Genomic DNA, 19,992 nt, shown 5'->3' on the forward strand with positions numbered 1-19,992 from the left:
AACACAATCAACCAATTACATGTAAATAAAGATAGAATCAAGAAATCACTCCACTTTAATCTTATGCGTACTTTACAATCACTGAGTACAGGAACTTTAAGCAATATAAAAGTTACCTAACATGTTTTTGTCCTGAAAATGATGGTAAATTAGAGAAGACGGTTATGTTCCTTCTCTTAATTATCAAGTTCTCAATCTTGTTTTGGATGCAGTTTGCAAATTTCATATTTTTCTTTGTTAATAAAACGTCAATTTAGCTAGTTAAAAAAATATAAAAGTTGTTTGCCAGTTCTTGGAACTGATGTATTTTGCATCTTTGGAAATTATTTTCATGGGCTCACTAACATCCCAAGGAGTCTAAGTTATTTATTTAATCAATATAAGTACCTCTCAAAACTGAAAGCTTAACAGACACAGAATTCTTAAATAACCTACTTTGCACGTTCAGTGAAGAAAGTATTTATTACAGAGGGACAGGTAGAGATGTCTTCAAGGAGTTAAGTACATTTGTAGCTTAGAATTCCAGAATAATCTAATTACTTTAATTTGATAGCTTTGAGATCATGCACTTCATAATGAAGAACTCAAAATCCTCAAGTTAATGCAAGTTCTTCCACTTAACTGTGAGGCTAAGATCTTTTTTTCACATATCTTTATGTGTAATATTCTAGGATACAAATGTTATATCAGAAAAACATTTGATTAATAAATATGTTAAAAATAACAAATATCTTTAAAGAGCTGGAAGGATACCACATTCGTTTGTCTGTCCCATTTTTATGCGCATGTAGAGTTGTTCATCAGGGGATGTTCTTACGATCTTGTCTGCCAAGTGACTGTTGTGACATTTATTCTCTGACAACAGGTCTTAGCTCTCAAGAGATACCTCTGATTTTAATCTAGATCTTGTCCTGTACATTCTCAAAACACTCAGGCAATCTCAGACTCGTGAGGATGCCCATGGACAAAAACCCATCTCTAGTTTACGCAGCATTTCACCAGCTTACCCTGCATGTGAATCAATTATACTTCCACCAGTAACCTATATAACTTAGACTTCCACCAGTAATTGATGAAATTCATTAGACTGACTTCCTACCATTTGGATTTTTGACAATTTATACATTGCAATAAATAATTCCTCTATTAAACTATACCATACTGAAACAGAGCTAAATCAAACTTCTGAATGCAGGGCAAACATAGTTTTAATTCCACTTGATGCTGCCAGGTTTTGTGGACCTATCCTATGCAAATGCATCAAACAATGATGCAAATCTATCCTTAAGGTTTGCTTTTGAACTATATATGCAAAGAACTAGGACAAGATGCCAAACACTTTACTATGCAACTTCATATTTTGTGTGTGAAAACTTGTTTATATTTAAACACATATTGAGGGCAGCAGCATTCAAAAATAAACCAAATACTGTGTTATAAAATAGGTAGAACTGACTAATGTCAGTCTTCATATTCAAACCCATCTCTGAACAATCTAGAATTCCTTTCTCCCTGCTTTTTAAAACTGTGTCACTACCAAGATATATTTAAATTTGGACTGAATTAACAGCTCTTTTTATTAAAAATAATAACGGGAACACTTAATAAATACTAATTTCGTAGTTTGATATTCCATATTTTCACCTGCATCAGATTAAATCGTTAGTGTAATGTTAAAATGATTAAAGTAGTTTTGTAAAAGTTAAACTGAAGACACCTATAGCAGCTCATCAGAATCAAAATCCATTTCTTTCCAGGATTTGGAGGCATTTCTTTTGTATTGTTCAAGTTCCTAAAAGAGAAACATACGTGTTAATCTAATCTCATTACTGAAAGTTATAAGATACATACATTAGCCACTTGAACATTTTTAGCATGTACAAACTTTTTTCAGTCTAGAAAAATATGTACTATATATACTTTTATCTTTAACAAAATGATACTACAAGTGCTATAAATTTTGCCACATTTGCTGTCACGTAGGAAGCTATATAAATTTATTTGTTTAGTTAGGCCTAGGTACTTTCTAATGAAGAAGAAATTTCGTGCCTTTTCTTAGACATTCAGTTTGAGAAACCAGGCTCCCTCTGAACATATAGAAATGTGTTTTAAAAACAGAAACAAGAATTACCCAACAGAAACTACTACACTTGAAGTCAAGGCCTTTGAAGAAGAAAAATGGATTGGTAATTCCTTAAAGTTATGGAAAATAAACTAGAAGAACAAAGTCTACTTACTTTTTTTTTTTTGGTAAGCACAGGCCTGAATGAACTTCTGTAAGCTTGTATGTCACCAGTGGTGATAACTTAGCTACCAGTTAATGTTAGAAACCCCCGCAGAACACAGGCTCCTCCAGAAAGCAGTAGGCAGAAATGTATTTTAGAGGAACTGACATACTCTGTCTATTTAATCTACGGTATTGGTTATTTGTGCGAATCATCATTGCCTGAGGTTTTCGAGGAAGTGTATTACTCAGGAGGGACTACGATGCCATGCTTTTTGTTTTGGTTTTTTGATTAGTTAAAGTAGTAGTTACAATGTTCTTTGAGGTGCTACTGTTTAGTAGATTGAAAAGTTAACACCTGTATGTAAAAAATGAAATGCAAACCCAATGTGGGAATCACAAGTATTAGATTATTAGAAGCAAACAGAGGCTCAAATTGTGGAGGTATAAAGAAAGCAAACGAGGAATGAAAGACCAGGCAACCTACCTGATGCTATACTTGACATCAGCTGAGTACCAGCATAGGAAACAAATGACCTCATTTCACTCAAAAGTGCTACTGGGAATTTTGATGCCCATAGTAAAAGGTTTTAGTAGCATTACCAAACAACAATTTCATCTTCCGAATTTTATGTAATGTTGCATACTGTCAGGAACTATTTCTGAAGATTTTTTTTTCAGCAAAGATTAATTTAGAAAGCACTATGATTGCTTTTCATTCATTTAAGAATAAGAAGGCTTCCAATAGCTTTGCAGGAAGATGATGCTCTAGTGAGGTGCCGTTAGACCCAACCATGTACTGCTTGCAATGCAAAAAAAGTCATCATATCTTACTTAGATCAGGAAAAGGGGTGGGCAAAACCCAGGGGTTAGCGTTAATGTAGCAAAGACACTCAAAAGTGGGCACGTGTTTTATATGATTGCTATTATGATTTTAATACAATGGACTTCACAGGCTAAGGGAGGTTTCACTGTAGATATACAGATACCACAAGCGACAAAATGAACAAAATTCACACTTAGTGAATTAGCCAGAAGTATTAATTCTTAGTCCAGATCACAGAGGGAGGAAGAAGAAAATACAAGGAAAAGCAACAAAGAAACCATCATCTACAAATTGTATGGAAATAACACATTTTCTCTCAGGAAATAATTTCAGCAGCGTTGTCAGCAGCAGTGCAGAATTTTCAGAAAGCATCACAGGTTTACGAGCAATAAGAGGATTTTGAATTAGTGCATATTTTTCATGATGCTTGCAGAGGTCTAGTTTTACAGTTAAGTAACTCTCATTGTGTCCAGTCTAAATCTAGTAAGTTCCATTATTAAATACAACTCCAGAACTACAGAATTGTTCTTTCTGTAAGCCAGACTTTACTCAGTATTTTCACTCATTTTTTAATATGAAGTAATTATGTGCTTGGAACATACTGAACACTTGGAAACTTGCCAACAGTTAGGAGTAGAAAGAATACTGTGATATTTTAAGAAACACATGTAACCTGATTTATGCTAAGTAAATAATTTCAACCCGAACAACCTTCTCAAAGGCCACAGGAAGGGGTAAAATTAGACAATGAAGTTTTACAAATAAAGACAATGTCGGCTGGAGGTCATGTCTCTATGTGTAGCCTAAATAATTAGCCTTACAGATTTATCATCTGACTAAACTGTTTCAAGAAAGAGGCAGATAATTTAGTAGAATTTATTTTGCTGTAATTTTCGCTAGCTAGAAGGCAATGCAGTGTAAAGGCAATTCAAGACAACACAGAAATGTCAAGTATCATACAAAAGTAGGGAACAAAATGATAAATATTTATTTTGGACACATCTAGGTAAGACTAACATTTAAACAGTGAGAAATGAAAGCAAAAAAGAAGAGATTAAATGGGACAATATTTACAAAAAGTAAACTTTAACAAATCAAGTGATCCATGAAGAAAAATGCTGTCAGGAAAGTACATTTCCTTAGTTTTCATGTAAAACAGAAAGTAAAAAAAGTCAGAAATGTAATGTAAAAATCTTTCAAAAATAGCTTAAAGATCACTCCAGAGACCCTTCTGAAAAAGGGAACCCTCCTGCTTGTAAAGCCCTATACCACAAACATAAGCAGAATTCTGGAATATACTGTAACTATATGATCAGCTACGAGATCCTCTCTCCATTCTGAAAGAAGATCCGATGAAAGAATTTACTCCAAAGTACACCAAAATGTTCACGGGAGCATTATGCTTCCTTTGTTTTCTGGGCACCAAGTGTAGGGGCCATGGATCAGATTTACCAAGAATTAACAACTGCAAGTTAAATACACCTTCAACGTCCTCTGAGCTCTTTAAACAGGATTAGTGCTAGCAATGTGTCCTACATGTCTCAACACTGGCATAAAGTGGATTTTTAACATTATTTTTAACCTTTCTGCTTCTGTAGTTCTGTTTCTACAAATTCTTCATCTGTCAACTGAGGAAGATCACACCTAAGATCATAAAGGGATTGGGAAGAAAGACTTAACTGGTGTTTGTGAGGCACGCAGATAAGATAACATTACCACACATTCTCAGAGGAAAAAAGAAATACTTTTGTGTTCATTGAAGTGTCTGAATGGCAGGTTGAGAAATAAGGTACACAAAGAATAAGGATGATGAAAAGAAATACTGAACAATTGAATTGAGACATCAGCAAAATAGTATATGATCACATAATTAAAGACAATACTATAGTGTCTACAAACAAGGAGGAAAAATTAGGATTGTGGGGAAAAGCCTTAATTGTTGCATTTCCTCAGTTCTGAGGGACTGACATGACTTCAACTTTCTTTTTCATGCAGTTTCTTATTGAAAGTGCCTTTAATCTGGAACATAGTGACAATAACCAAGCACTGAAACGAGGATTAAAAATCTTAAGCACCTAAACTTCAGTAGGAAATTAATAACAATGCTCTAATAATGCTCTTGAACCAACATAATTTTTTTTTTTTGGAGGAGGAGGCTACTGATTTGGACATGTGAAAACAAGAAAGCTTATTCTTGACAGCTGGATAAACAGCCAAATTAACCTTTTCTCCACACTCTGAAGACTAGCACTTCTCCTCTGGAGAAAACAGAAGATGCTACTGCTCTGTTGCCCACATTAAGGTGCCTGTTGTACCTCTCTGCCCAGTAACTGGTCTGACCAAGGAGTTTCATCACATAATATGCAATTTTCTGTTTTGTTGAATGAGATTGAAATTGTCTCCCAAAGTTCTGCAGTATGGTCACGTTAGAGAAGTAAGCTGAAAAAACACAATGCTTGTTCTGTGAGCCAACGCAGTCCCAATCTCAATCAGACAGCTGCAGATGACTTTCAGTTGTGAATGCCATGGTTAATTAGGTCACTCCTGTTTTTAGGGGAAATAGGACTATGCTTCCTTATGCAATGTTATAGAACCTCCCTCCTGTTTAAGACTTGTTAAAGTCTTAATCGTTACAGTCCTTGTCGTTGAGATCTGCTTCCATTGCTTCTTATAGCTGGCACCAAGCATCTACCTTTTTTTTTTTTTTGAGTCTACTTTATGGCATCAGGCTCCAGCTAAAACTGGCACCAACCCCTAAAGTAAAAGATGTGTAACAAGGACCAGCCAGGGGGAACTTTAGCCTTGCGTGACACTGCTGCCTTAAATACCTGACCAGGAGGCTCTCCAATGCTTTGAGCTCAAGGTGAGCTTCATCATTTGCTTTGATGTAAGAAACTGCAGTCAAACATCCAGGTGACAAAGGCCCAAGCGCCTATTTTGACTATTAGCAGTACAAGGTGTAACAGCCTAGCTTAGACCTGAAAGAAAGAAAAACCTTCAAAAAGACACCTTAGCGTATTCACCTCTCTGCTAGAGAGCACGATTCGAAAGGAAACAGAGCAGCCACCCCCATGTGCCATCTCACTGGCACAAACATTTAGAAGGAACTAAGGAACAAGACTTCCAAGCACCCACAGATGCAGGTGGCATATGTGCAGCTCTAATCGACAATTATTTTAAAAGATCTCACTCCTATTCAAGTTATATGTGTAACTAAAATGAAATTAAGGGGACATTAAAGCATCAAAAGCCAAAAAGCTGGCAGAGAGTGGAGAGAAATGGATGACGAGTTTGCCATATTGTTTATGTTTTATGTGAACTGTATGAAGAGTTTACAGCAAGCTACAGGTTTATGGACTAATAAATATAAAGAATGAATGTTTTTCTTGAATCGTGAAAGCCCTGCAAAGAGCACAAAATTCCAGTAATTCCCAGAGAGAACTTGCTAGTTAAGAAAGACATTAGAAATGTAAATTCCACACAGGTCCCTGGTGCTGTATTCTCTCACAGCTTAACTCCAGAGAATGAAAAAGTAGTAAACAACTGCAAGAGCACTATTTGATATAAACCTGCACGTTGCATGTCTGCGGGGTGAGAACTAGGAAAAGAATTCTGAAAAGACATAGTTGAGAAAGACGTGCTCTATCCTGAACAAAGGTACACTGACTAAAAGAGAGCCCCAGTGAGCTTTCCAGAGCAAAAGGTCTACAAATAGTGATGCATCTCATTGTTAACTATGAAACACTAAGGAAGCAAAATAATCCGTCTAAAAGACTCTTGTCACACAATGCTGCTGAGCTGGACTCCCAACTTCCACGGCCAAAAAGCATATCAGATAAATACTATTAATAGCTGACAGCTGGTACATGAGAGTCAGCCAGGTACTTTCTTCTGTCTGTACTTTGTAAAAATAAAAAGTTTTCTAATTTTATATTTGAGACGTTAACCTTTTACTCTGCTAGAGTGTACAAAGCCTTCAGCCGAGTTACAAAGTTGGAAGTAATGTAATTAAACTCTGTATTACCACAGTTAGCTATAAATCTATTACAGTATCAGTGAGCAGTTCTGACCAAGAGTGAGTCAGTCGGTCAATATTTTCTTGCTATGTTTTTGTGTATATTTTTTCTTTAAAGCTTATCTTTGAGATAAACAAGCAAACTGGTTGTCACCTAGAGTCCAAAGTGCCATACTACTTACCTGGAAGTAACCGACAAAAATGATAACATGCACTTAAATGCCTTCAAGGTATACACTGCCATCATATGAAACTTTCATTTTGGGTTATCTCTCATGATTTCATTAGGAACAGGTTGCATATTAAACATCTTAATATACGGTTCCTCCTACACAATAGACATAATGAGACTTTATAAAGACTGTCAGACTATGATGCATTTAAAATGCTGCTTTAAAAACAGGATTTTTGTGCCGCTTTTCATATAACTGGGAAATCGAAGGGCACTTCAAGACTCACTGCAACTACAGTGTTCCTTTCTTTTAGATGTATATTGCTATCTTGGTGCATTTCATATTGAATTAAATTCTTGGCATATAAAACATTTAAATAACAGGCAAATAATCTTGTAATAATTGAACTTTGTGATAGAGAAGTTTAGGAAATAGCTGTAGATAACAAAAGTAATTTTTTCTTTAATGCTCAAATTACTCATAGAAGTCTAACTAAAAGAAACTACACTGGTTTGCAATGCCCTTGAACAGATTAAGATTCTAAAAGCCTGTTTCTTTTCTTTAAAAACAGAAAATTAATAATTTCCTGTATGATTTCATCAACTCATAACAGTATCTTCTTTTGGAAGACATAAGTATTATCTAAAAATAACAAGCCTAGGACACCACATAGTTATTTTGAGATATACAGATATACTGAGAATGAGATTACATTATGAATTCCAAAAGCAATGTACTTTACAAATTTTAATACTTTCTAAGACTGCTCTTGATGTAACAGAAATGCAGAACTGATGCCTACATTAACAGGATATTACAGGTAATGTGCAAATTCAAAGACTGCAGCGGATTCTTGAAATTGCTTTATTATTTTACATTATTAATGTGTTTCTTTGGATCAGGTAACTACAGGTTTACTGCCTTATGCAAACTAAACTCTACAAAAATGTGATAGCAGCATTAACCTAATCCTTTGGCTTTCTTTTACAAGCATGCAAAAAGATGAAATTTGCCATGGTATTTTAGGGTTAGTTGAGATTAACTGCAGTGCAAGTCAATAAAACTCCCTTTCGTCTTAAGAGTGCAGGTCTGTAAAAGCATGTGAGATCTCTGTTGATACAATCCATCACAAGAACTGTTAGAAACATCTCCTTTCACTGCAGTAACTTGGTTTACAGAGGTAAACAGTATGTGAATAGCCCACGTTTAAGCTGTGAGAGTGGCATGTTTCTCAGACATTCTAGCAAAGATTTAGCCATGTGTGAAAAAAATGAACCTGTATGAAATACAGAGTTTCCAGAATACGTGCTAGTTCTTCCAAACAAAGAAAAATACATAAATCTTGGAGTGATTTTAACAGGCGCATACCTACGATATTGATGAAGACTACATACAGTATTTTTATGCATGTGATGTTATACACTAATATCTATTAATATAAAGCAATGTTCTAACCTTTCTCTAGTTTGCCACAGAGTTTTTCTATGAAATTAATTCACCACCCATGTACAGGAATGCAGAAACACTTCAAAATTAATCAGGAAAAAAAAAAGACCTGTTTCCCACTAAGTCTTTCCTGGAATTCAGGGGTTAAGCCAAAGATCACTATGTGGAATAATTCTGTTCACTCTGTTTAAGACAAAACAGACATAGCCTCCAAACTCGAGTCACAAATGCTATCATCTCAGTATCTTTCCAGTTCCAATAAAAAGTTTTGATGGAAGAAGACAAAAATTTAAAAAGTAAATGCCCTGCACCCTAAAGCTTGATACCGCTTCCTAGGCTTTCTGGTAGTCAACACCAACATGAGAGCACAGGGTGCAGAAATGAAGAAATTACTGCCAGGAAAAAATTGCAGCTTTGCTTCAATATTATTTTAGTGAAATAATTCTGAAAGAGAGCTAGAGGGAAAATGTGATTTATTAATTTCTAAACAAACTACAAGAGCCAAAACTTAGAGATCTAACAGTGCTCTACTGGCTTAATGTCTAGTAATGGGAAAAAAAATAAAACAAAACCAAACAAAACCAAAACCACAACTACTAAGCTGAAAACTTAAGTTGAGGTTATTTAAGGCCAAAATGGCACTACAAGTATATGCTAAAATTATTTCAGCAATGCTGGTGGTTCTGGAACACCTGACTGTGAACAGCAATTGGAGAACAATCACATACCTGTTTTTTCTGAGCTCTCATGACATCAACTTCATACTCAGCGTATTGTGAATCCTGCGCAGGGTCCTTGGTATTTTGTAAATCACAGGAACTCTAAAAGGAAAAATGACAAAAACTCAAATGATACATTTTATCTTCTGTTCTTTTAACAAGAAAATGCCATGCTGTAGATCTAATGAAAGTATTTGCTTTTAATATAAATGTATTAAAATCCTCCATTTATGGAACAACTTTGTGATATAGGACAGAGATTAGATTTTTTAAAAATATTAGATTGGTAAAATGATAAGAAAGTAATAGTGCAGTTAGATCTTAAAGGAAAGAAAATATTCTTATGTCATATTTGTTTATTATTCTCTCCTCAAAAGGAAAATAGCCCAATGACCTTTGGGCATAGTTAAGGTTATCTTGCTAAAGCATTTAATACTCAAGACTAGAATTCAGTTCCAGTTACCAGAAGCGTTACTTCAAGGGCTGAGAAATTGATTACTATGTTTTTGCCAAATACCTGAAATTTCATTTACTGACACTGAGAGAACTATAACTTCAAGTTTACTTCCAAAGAAGCAAATACACTAATAGAAAGAAACACTATCAAATAAAGAGTTTTTGTAAATGATGTCTTGTGCCTTTCTCCTTACTCCTAAAAAATGAAAAGTAGCAAGAAGGCAATCATACAAATGTCAGAATAAAATAAAGCAGAATTATAATTATTAATAGATGAGGCAATGGAAAAAGAAATTCACAATGCATGAAAACAGCTCTAAAGTTTAAAGCATATTTTGGAACCAAAAGAGAAGATTGGGAATCTACTTGGCAAATCTTTAAGTCTTCTTTAATTAGACTGATACCTTAAAACGCTGATGGAGCTTGCAAGATGAGAAATGTATTTGTTTCTCCAGCTGTTTCATGGAGAGTTTAAGAGTTATTGAAGGGGGAGAATGTTTGTTTATCGTGTTTTAAAAGTTTATGACCAAAAATAACATTAAAAAGTCCTGTGTATAGTTTCTGAAAGCAGGGTTTAATCTTTTTCATGCTGGGGTATCCTGTACTGAGAGAGGCATTTCAGTGATAATTTATCCTGGTCATAAACCACCAGAAATACTTTCTAGGTTTTGATATGTAGCAGTCAAGTGAGTGGGAAAGGGTGAATTCAGACTTCTCCTCACTACGAATGGAGACCCACAGACTGAAAACTAGAAAAGCCCTGTTTGTGTACCTTAATTTGAGGGAGTTTCATAGCCTGACTGTCTTCCTTGCCTGCCCAGGTGAGCTGTAGCGCAGGAAAAGGACAGGGGTAAAGAAATGTGACACAGTGTAGTACATAAGGAGAAAGCAGCGACCTTTATTTGCTCAGGTCAAATAGAAAAGAATTTTGATTTCCTAACAGGAGCAAAGAGTTTTATCGAAAAGAAATATTTGGGGGTTTTCCTCTTGGGACAAGAAACTTCTGAAATACGTACAAGATTTATCACTACATAGGTGCCAAGGGGTTCTAATTACCTTGCAAAGCCAAACAATTCCCATAGCAAAATGGCAGATTTTTGGCAAGGAACTCTTAACACACCTGCCTCATTCAAAGCCTCATGCCCTAGGAGAATGAGGTAGTTTGCTACAGCCACAAAGAGCTCTCTTGAAACATAACTGTCATTTGGTTTAGGCATTAGGGAATACGTCATCCTAAAAAATACTAAAAATCTTGAGTATAGCTTGTCTCTCAATATAATCAAAGGCAATGACATAACTCCGGAAAGAACAGAGGGTTACATCAGTACTTTCACTATTGCTAAATGTAGGAAGGTGGCTGAAGATGTAGAAGCTAATAATCAAAGCACCACTATACACCTTTTAAAAATGTATGAATTAGAAATGTTGGAAGAAATGGGACTGCTAGGTGAGACCGAAATTCCAGTCTCTGGACTTGAAAGACAAGAATTAGTAGTGCTATTATAATACTACTACTCTACGAGAAAAGCAGCTGTGCAGCAGACATGTAAATACACACCTCAGGAGGAAATGTTTTCTCAAATACTTTTTTCCACAGTTCCAACGGTGTGTTTGCACGCATCTTTCCAATATCACTGTCAGAGGCGGGTGGTGGTCCTAAGGATTACAGCACAGCACAAAGTAATACAGTTATGTTGTCATAACAACATGAATTATCAAATAATTTTGGATAACGATCCATCTAATTTAATATTTTATCTTCTACAGTGACAAGCTGCAACAAGTTTGAAAAAACATTGATCTCCTACCATGAAACAGGCTGAGTGGTACTGTAGATGATATTTTCTTTTAGATCTAAGCTTGTTGGTACTTTACTAATTAAAGTAGTCTTGATACTTTATTAATCTACCTAACAAAACTGCACAAGTAATTCTCAATAATATAAATACTGAATTGTAATTTTAAACTTTCTAAGCCATTTCCTTCAATAATCTGTTAAAACTGATGTAGATGTCCTATAATTTAACTTCATTTTTTATTTGCTTAAAATGTCTCTCTTATTTAAAAAAAACCAATTAAGCAACAAACACAAAGAACAGGAAATGTCCTCACCTATTTGGCTCAGCGAATCCAGGCCTGCTGGTATAAAGAGAGGTTTGCTGTGATCCAGTGATACAGACTTGCTAAACAGAAAAAAAGAAAACATAAAAAGTGAGCATTTTGCAATCAATGAAAAATGGCATTATTCTTGCCAAGACTAGACTCTTACTGGGCTTTGCATACAAATACATGTAAATAAAAATCTAGTCAATTCTAGTGGTGACCACATTTCTAATCCATCATTTTGGGATCAAAACCAAGGAGTTATCATTGTCCTGTGCAGAGGTAGACAGCTGAGACACAGGAGTAAAAGTCCACAAACAAGAATCTTTCAGAGATCATATTTAAGAAAAAAAAAAAAGGTGATTAAAATATTTTTATTAAGTAATTTTAGACCCTGGGCAAAACATTTAATAGTTAGGCAATAATTATGTTACCTTTTATCATAGCCAAATGCCAAGTGATTAATAAGAACACGGGCTTTCAGCAGGAGAGCCTCAGATTTGCTGGTAAACTAAATGAATCAGAAAACAAAATATACATTATGATCTTCCAGCACAGAAATATTACATTATGGCATCTGCATAAAGGATTTTGGATAGAGCCTGTCTAATTCCTGACCTCAATAAATTTGGTAAATTTTCACCGAATTTACTAGAATAAAAATCTCACTCTCCCTTTCCAAAACATGAATGTATTTGGCACTGAATATATAGATCAAGAAAGATTAAATGAAAAATAACATAAATAAAGATTAAAGAATACATTTTAAAACATTGATTTAAAACTTCAGAAGTATGCATATTAAGAAACACAAATCTTTCGCCCAAGACTAATGAGTTATTAAGATTTCAAAACTACATTAAAAACTATCCAGAATGCTGTAAATGTTTAGAACTGTAACGAATAACTATGAAATTGTTCACACATCATAAAAGCAGCTTGATAGTTGCAGAACTGCTACAGATTTATCAGAGAGAAGCTCTCAGAGTACCTTCTCCAACAGCGTACTTGCTCCTCTCTAAGGGCTTTTGTATCCTTACAGATTCATGTTTGAGAAAGAAGTCAGATCCCTACTGTGGGATATTAAGTTTCTCCCATTCATTTCAATGTGAATCAGGATTTAGCAGCCAAAGAGTTTTAGGCTCCTAGTTTTTAATTTTTAATTACAATCATGATTAAATACTTAAGAAAAAAAAAGCCCCAAAACCAAACAGTTGTATTCTCAGATAAGGAAAGATAAATTCCTGTGTCAAAGTACAAAAGCTGTACAATTGTACATGGGTGCTAAAGGACATGCTGTGATTATAACAATTTAAAGCAAACATAAGTTGTTTGGTAATCAAAATATGTCACTATTAAGTATTATTTATTACATAAATGATGGTTGATACAATTAAAACCATCTTCTCATATAGAGAGACCCCAAGAGGCAGCTTTCTTGGATTATGAAACTCATAATGCATGTTTCTTTCAAACTCAAAATCAACTTATACACCCACATAAATACTTTATTGTCCTCATGGTTGGCAGGTACTTCTCATTACTGTAAAAAAATGCCTTTAGTCTTCAATACTGCAAGTGTGGTAAGCTGGTATGCTTAAACTGCTGTGAGGATGCACCCTTGGATGTCAGATTTTACATTTACTGAAGCCAGGTCACTAGACATAAGTTAATGCTTCTACCAAAAAGGCCACTCTAATTCTATTTGCAGTGATCACCTTTTCCCGTCCTGCTTCCTTGTACCAAAAACGTTTTGCCAGACATGCAGTGAACTCAACACAGGAACTGAGCCGGCTAACAAGCAACTATTTTTGTTTAGTTTTTGCTAATACTGGGAATGATGTAGTTTGTTTGTTCACAGGATATATCCATTCATCCCTTCCAATACCTGTAATCCATTTGACAGATTAACTCCTGAAGAAAGCTACTGGGAAACAAATTAAATCCCACTTTTTGTACGGAGTTTTACATTTCTGTTTCTTAAAATACTGCTTTGTAAAACAAATATTGCTCATCTTCTCTATCTTTAGTTAGAAAGTGAATATACACACCACTAATGATGCTCCGTAATAATGTGAAACAAATCGAAGTGTCTTGCTTATTATTTTCCTCATTTCAGAGTCAAAATCCTGAAAAAGTTCACATTGGAACATACACATAAGAAACAGAAAACAAAATATTACAGCTAGAACTTTTCATTTTTTGTATAAACTGCAATGCACTTAGGCTACAATATATGAGGCTTTCAGCTGTCAGCATAATTATATCTTAAGACAGAATCAGTAACAGCCTACTCTGAAAAGAAATGTCACAATTTCTCTTTGTTTCTTTTTTACAGAGGGAGGCTAATTCAGGCAATATGTTAGTTCAGAAAAAGTTTATTAATTTGGAATGTGTATTAAATTTTCAATTAATTTGTTTCATTTTGTTTTAATTAATTTAATTTTGTTTTAATTAATTTAATGCTGCCTGATTAAAGAATAAGGGTTTTTTCTTTTTGTGAAAATATTTAACTTTCAGTAAACCTTTTGGTATACACTTACTAAATTCTAATACATGCAAAATTTGAATAGTGCATAAAAATACCTTTTCATCAATTTTACTTTAATATAAGACTATGGCTTTCTCTGAATAAAGTGGGTGAAAACCTGGACCCAGTGAAGCCTGTAGGAGTCTGTCCATAGACCCCGATGGAATTGGGCTGTTACTCTGTGCTTACTATAGGAGAGTCACTGACTTGTAAAGAGGTCATGGCTCAGCAGAAAGCCTCGATATGAAAGAAGGCACACCACCTTATAATAAAGAATTAAATAAGTCAAAGAGTCAGCCAATTATCAACGCACTCTGTAGTCGTCCAGAGACGCAGAGGCTGTCAGCACGGCAGCTAAAAATCAAACAGATTGTTCTAGTTTCTCACAATCAAGTACTGCTTAAAAATTGAGTTTGCATTTCTTTGGATTTTTAAATGTCCTGGGAGAGAATCCCGCAATACTGTGATATTTATTTCCTCTTCTCCCTAAAAGATGCAATTACTCACTTGTCTCTAAAAACTCAAGAAGTACTTAAAAAAAAGTTTCTGACTGAAAGGACAGTTTACTGTTCATGCTGCCATGACTACCAAAAAATCTGACCAGCTGACTTGAGAGAAGCCTCTTGTTCACTTCCATAAACTCACAGCTGCTGTCAGATGGGACACGTGGTGCGAGATTTCTCTCATTAGAAAACAAAGTCAACAACATCATGTTTTCTTGCTTCCCTCTTTGGTCTACAGTAACTTATATTTCAACATTTTCCCAGTACATCTCAAAAATCATCAGTTTGGGAGTGTTTTGTGAAGGAGTGACAGTATGCCTTCCATAATGCTGTTGGATGGAAAGATTTTTTTTTGTGGTAGAAGGCTGACTGGCCATATTTTTGTTCAACTGATTACAATTATATTACCAAGTCTTTAGTATTTAGAATATTTACCAAGAATCTTTTAATTATTAAAAAAATAAAGTATTACTTACATGAAAAATATCATATTTGCTTCCAATTATCACCAAGGGTATTGGAAAAGGGTCAATTATCTCATAATCCTATTAAACAGATATATGACAGTTGAGCAATGTAAACAAACTGTAGAAGACTGAAACTGTTAAACAACTAAAAGGGGTTAAAATTAATTAATAGAAGACAAGGTCTATTTTTTCAAAACCTTAAGTTAGATGAATAAACTCTAATGCAATATCCATACCATATTCTACCATTTTCTCTTTTTTTTTTCATAAATAGTCAGGAAATAATTCCTCTGAGCAGTCAGAACACTTACTAGCATAAAAGGGCTCTTACACTATATACTCCAGCTTCAACATTAGGTGTGAATGGAAAAGAGGAAAAACCCCATATATTCATAGAACAACTGCCAGACTGGATTAACGAAACCGGATCTTTGACACATGCCCCAGCCCTGCATCATATCCACAGTAATACAGACAAAAGCTCAGGAAAATTAAGCTGGATGATTTCCTTGTGTCAGACATTATTTAGTCAAGCTACTTTGGTTGTACCAGAGGTTGACGCGTTCCCTTCTAAAGCCAGGTATTTCACATACAGGTTAAATGACAGCAAGAAGTTGCACATACTGAAAATCCTTGAGAGGAAAAATAATGTCTTCACTCATACACTGTCAAGGAAAAAGTTTTGAGCAAAATTATTATAACTTAAAACTGGGTGTATAGAATATAGAACTGAAAAAAAATAGCTTTAGTTTTGTAAGTAAGAAAAAATTAATTCAGGATAACATCAGAAACATTAAAACTGGCGTACTGAATCCTAGTCATCTTGTCTATGGAATTATTTTTTTACTATGGACTACTTTAGGCATATCTAGCCTTTTTAAACAAGGTCTGCAATTAACAGTTATTAATTGATACTTATGCTTTATCATCATAGCCACTAATTCTTTATCCAGGCCAATGGAATATATCTAATCCTTAAAAGAACCTCATCCTTCTAAGAACCTCATCAGTTCCTGTTTATCATAAAAATATGTTTAGCTATAAAAAGGCAAATATAAATTTGCGTAAACTGTCATTTACTTTGACTATAAGAGACACAAAAAAGACATAATTTTTTTCTTTAATAATGATGAAAGTATAATAGAAAGAGAACCAAAGAGTAACATAGCATTTTGTTTCCACCCTTTCTGGTTTTGATAACGAAGCCTGAATAGAAATTCTAGTTTAGAAGATATAATTGTGTTCCCTACAGGGCAAGTATAACAAGTCTTCTTAATAATTAATCCCACTATTCTTTTATTCTTTTTACTTACTAAAAAAGCTTGCAGTTTTCTGATAAATAAGCCCCTATATGTAAACTTAACACTGTGGTCATGATTTATTGCCAAGTGTGCTGGCAGACATTTTCTTTTTGTGAATTGCCTTCTCTAAAAGTAAAAAACAAACAAACGAACCAAATCATAATCCAGCAGCTCTCAAACCCTAGACTGTGAATCCACTGTTGCCTATGTTGCTTTCTCAAAATTTTTAAAAGTTTCTTTTAAATTTTTGAGCTATATAAAGATCTGCTGTATTACAGCATTTTCTAGATGTTATAGTAACTAGATTTATGTGCCAAGTCTTTGAATTGTTGAATGCTTATTTATGCATTATATACACACAACATTTGCAGAGGTTTAATGCACAATGACTTTTCATTTCTATTGTGCATAACCTAGTTTAGCTTTTCCAGAGATTTAGTTAGCAATTATGTTTAAAGGACTGATGTTAACATTTCTGAAACTTTATAATTTAATTAGTTGTCAGATTATCAAAAGGCATTGAGTTTGTGATAGACATTTAAATAAATGCAAAGTATATAGTCATGTTGATGGCTGTTATAACTATATTCTTTGCTTAAATTTGTACCTTCAGCTAGTCTCTTGCTAGATGACTTTTGTACGTTCTAGTTTTCATCTTCATTTTAAAAGGATGAGGGAGAAAAAAAGCAAACTGCTACTCTAAAACTATTTCTTTTGATTGGTGTAACATGCCATAACAATCACATTAGATATCTAACAAAAAGATATAAGAAACCTTCTTTCCTTGTTTCTGCTCTTATTGAATTTTTATTAAATTGCTATAATTTTCCAGTGAACAGGTTCATCTACATCAAATGGATTTTCAGTCATGCATAAAAATCTAAAAGAGTTGTTTATGATTTGTAAAAGCATTATCTTTAACTGTATAAAGGCCTGTGACATCTGGAGAAAATATTAGAAGTAACTTACTGGATGATCCTTCTGCAGATTGTTCCGCATCCTCTGTTTAATTTCAGTAGCTACTTCAGGATTTGTCTTTTCTAGTCTGGTTAAAATTTTGTTCACATGGTTCCTGGTGACCTGAAGAAGTTTCTCCATAGTAGTCCAGAGTTCATTAGGTTTGGACAAATCCAGTACGAGAACCACAGCAAATGACCTATGAAAAAGGCATTATTTTGTCAAATGTGTAACACATGAGACAATTAACATTTTCATATACAACCATACTTGTAGTACAAATGGAGAAAGGAACCACTGTGAAAATACGAGATAGAATGAAATGAAAATGCTAAGATAGAATTAAATGTGCCAACAAAGGGAGATGGTTCTTTTAAGGCTACTCTGAGCTCTGAAGAAACCTTTCCATTGTCTCTTGTTCAGAACTGTTACTTTGGCCACTTTCCACCAGAGGTTTTGGGGGACTGTATATATAAAACTTTGTTTCTGGAGACTTTCTTTCAAAGCAGTAAAATACAAAATATCCTGACCCCATTTAGCTCCCTCTTCCTGTGTGACTGGGTGCTTCTACTACCACGTGTCCCTGACATCTCGTAACTCCACAATCTCAGATGAAGCAATGTTAGCAAATGGTTAGGATCCTTCCTAACCATTACTGTATTAACAAGTTCTCTACTTTTATTATTCTTTTTGAAATGGAAAAAACTGGTTAAGGGCAGTATTCTGTGCCATGGACTGTGCTAATTAGCTGGAATATCACATGAACACATGAGAAAGTCTTCTGCAAGACGAACGGAAGAAGCCAGAGTACTCAAGACATACTTAGCAATTACCAGGTGAATTATGACGAGAAATGCTTATATCTAACTCCTGTCCTCTCAAAACTCTAACTGTGTTGAAGTGCAACTGTAAATAAGAACACCACAAATGCAGCCACTTGACTGGATGCAATCATTCTTTCACATTCCATCCTGACTTGAAAAAGGGGATTTCGGACCAGAGTGGTATTACAAAGACAAAGCAAAGTAAATGTCCAATTTCACTTTAAAATGCTGTGGGAAAGACATCTGGTGAGAAGTCTCTCGGTGAAATTAGATACAGTTCATGGAACTTTTAAACAAGCAAATTGCTTGACTACAGACAGATGAGAAAAACAGTGAAAAGCACTTATATTGAAGTTGAAATGGTACAATTTTTGAGTAGTATGTTTAAATATTGCCTTATAAACACAAGTGGTCTTAGAGAACAATGTTGCTGTCCAGTCAAAGAATCTTAAGATCATGCACATCAGAAGATTCCTTATTTGTAAAAAAAGAAGAGAAGATGATGGAGGTGGAGCTCAGTAAAGTTCATTTAGGCAACAATTGAAAAGTGATAGTTGATTTTTTTCCCCCAAGCTCTTCTAGAAACAAAACACTTCACATGCCAGAAAGGTTTGGTTTTTTTTTTTATTTCCGTCTTGGTCTCTCACTAGATAATGCCATTATCTCAATAGCCAAAACAGTAGCAAACGTATGCGGTAAAAATTGTATCCCTCCTTTTCTGTATTTTTTTCACAGAAGGCTCACTACCAAAGAAATAAAGCAATGCATCATAATACAAAACACATCTTTTGATCTTTTTCTCTTCTCCCCCTTTCAGCTTGATCTTCCCTAACCAGAAGAAACGAAATACATCCCCCCATTACCTTCTCATTTCTTCATGCAAGTCTTCTTCATGCATTTCTTCTTCCTGTGCTATTCCATCACTTTTATGGCTTTTTCTCACTGCATTCTCTTAAACCTCTCTAGATTCCTGTTTCCTTTTGTCTTCTTTCCTTTGTTTTAGTCCCTCTCAGAAACATGATCTATCTTCAACGGTCTCCCTCTCATCAGATGGTTGCTTCACTTGCCAAAAGTCCAGAGGTTTTTTGTTTGTTTTTCACAAATTTCTGTCTTTTTTTTTCCACCCTAAAATACTGCCTCTCAAAGAGGCAGCATCAATTTTTGCATACAGAAGTAGGAAGCCAGATTTTTTTTTTGTATGCCCCCAAGCTGCTTTTTCTACTCTTTCACTGAGCATAAACATACTATGTCTTCTCTTTTCTATCTACTTAAGGCAAACCTATTTCCTCCATGTTATTGCTTTCTCTTGTAGTTGGAGACTGCTAAGAACTTGGCTTATTAGAAGAGAATCATGAAAAGGAAGGTCAAAGCAAAAGTATCAGTGGTATTACAATGATTTTTAGCAAATAATATAAATGCTCTTACATTTTGTAAGAGTTTTCCACAAT

The 19,992-nt window shown here is 34.6% G+C and overlaps 1 protein-coding gene across 1 annotated transcript in view; it reads right to left on the reverse strand.

Annotated features, from left to right (window-relative positions):
• Positions 1 to 19,992, reverse strand: part of DYNC2LI1 (dynein cytoplasmic 2 light intermediate chain 1) — a gene marked incomplete at both ends in the record, with an annotated part of 53,007 nt that overhangs the window by 29,621 nt on the left and 3,394 nt on the right. Inside the window, 7 exons of the mRNA XM_080341462.1 lie at positions 9,413 to 9,505; positions 11,418 to 11,515; positions 11,972 to 12,042; positions 12,397 to 12,473; positions 14,014 to 14,091; positions 15,472 to 15,540; positions 17,733 to 17,919. Of these exons, the coding sequence (XP_080197588.1) occupies positions 9,413 to 9,505; positions 11,418 to 11,515; positions 11,972 to 12,042; positions 12,397 to 12,473; positions 14,014 to 14,091; positions 15,472 to 15,540; positions 17,733 to 17,919 (673 nt within the window). The remainder of the gene's footprint in view (positions 1 to 9,412; positions 9,506 to 11,417; positions 11,516 to 11,971; positions 12,043 to 12,396; positions 12,474 to 14,013; positions 14,092 to 15,471; positions 15,541 to 17,732; positions 17,920 to 19,992) is intronic.

Source organism: Nesoenas mayeri (genome assembly GCF_963082525.1).
Source record: "Nesoenas mayeri genome assembly, chromosome: 3".
Lineage (NCBI taxonomy): Eukaryota > Metazoa > Chordata > Aves > Columbiformes > Columbidae > Nesoenas > Nesoenas mayeri.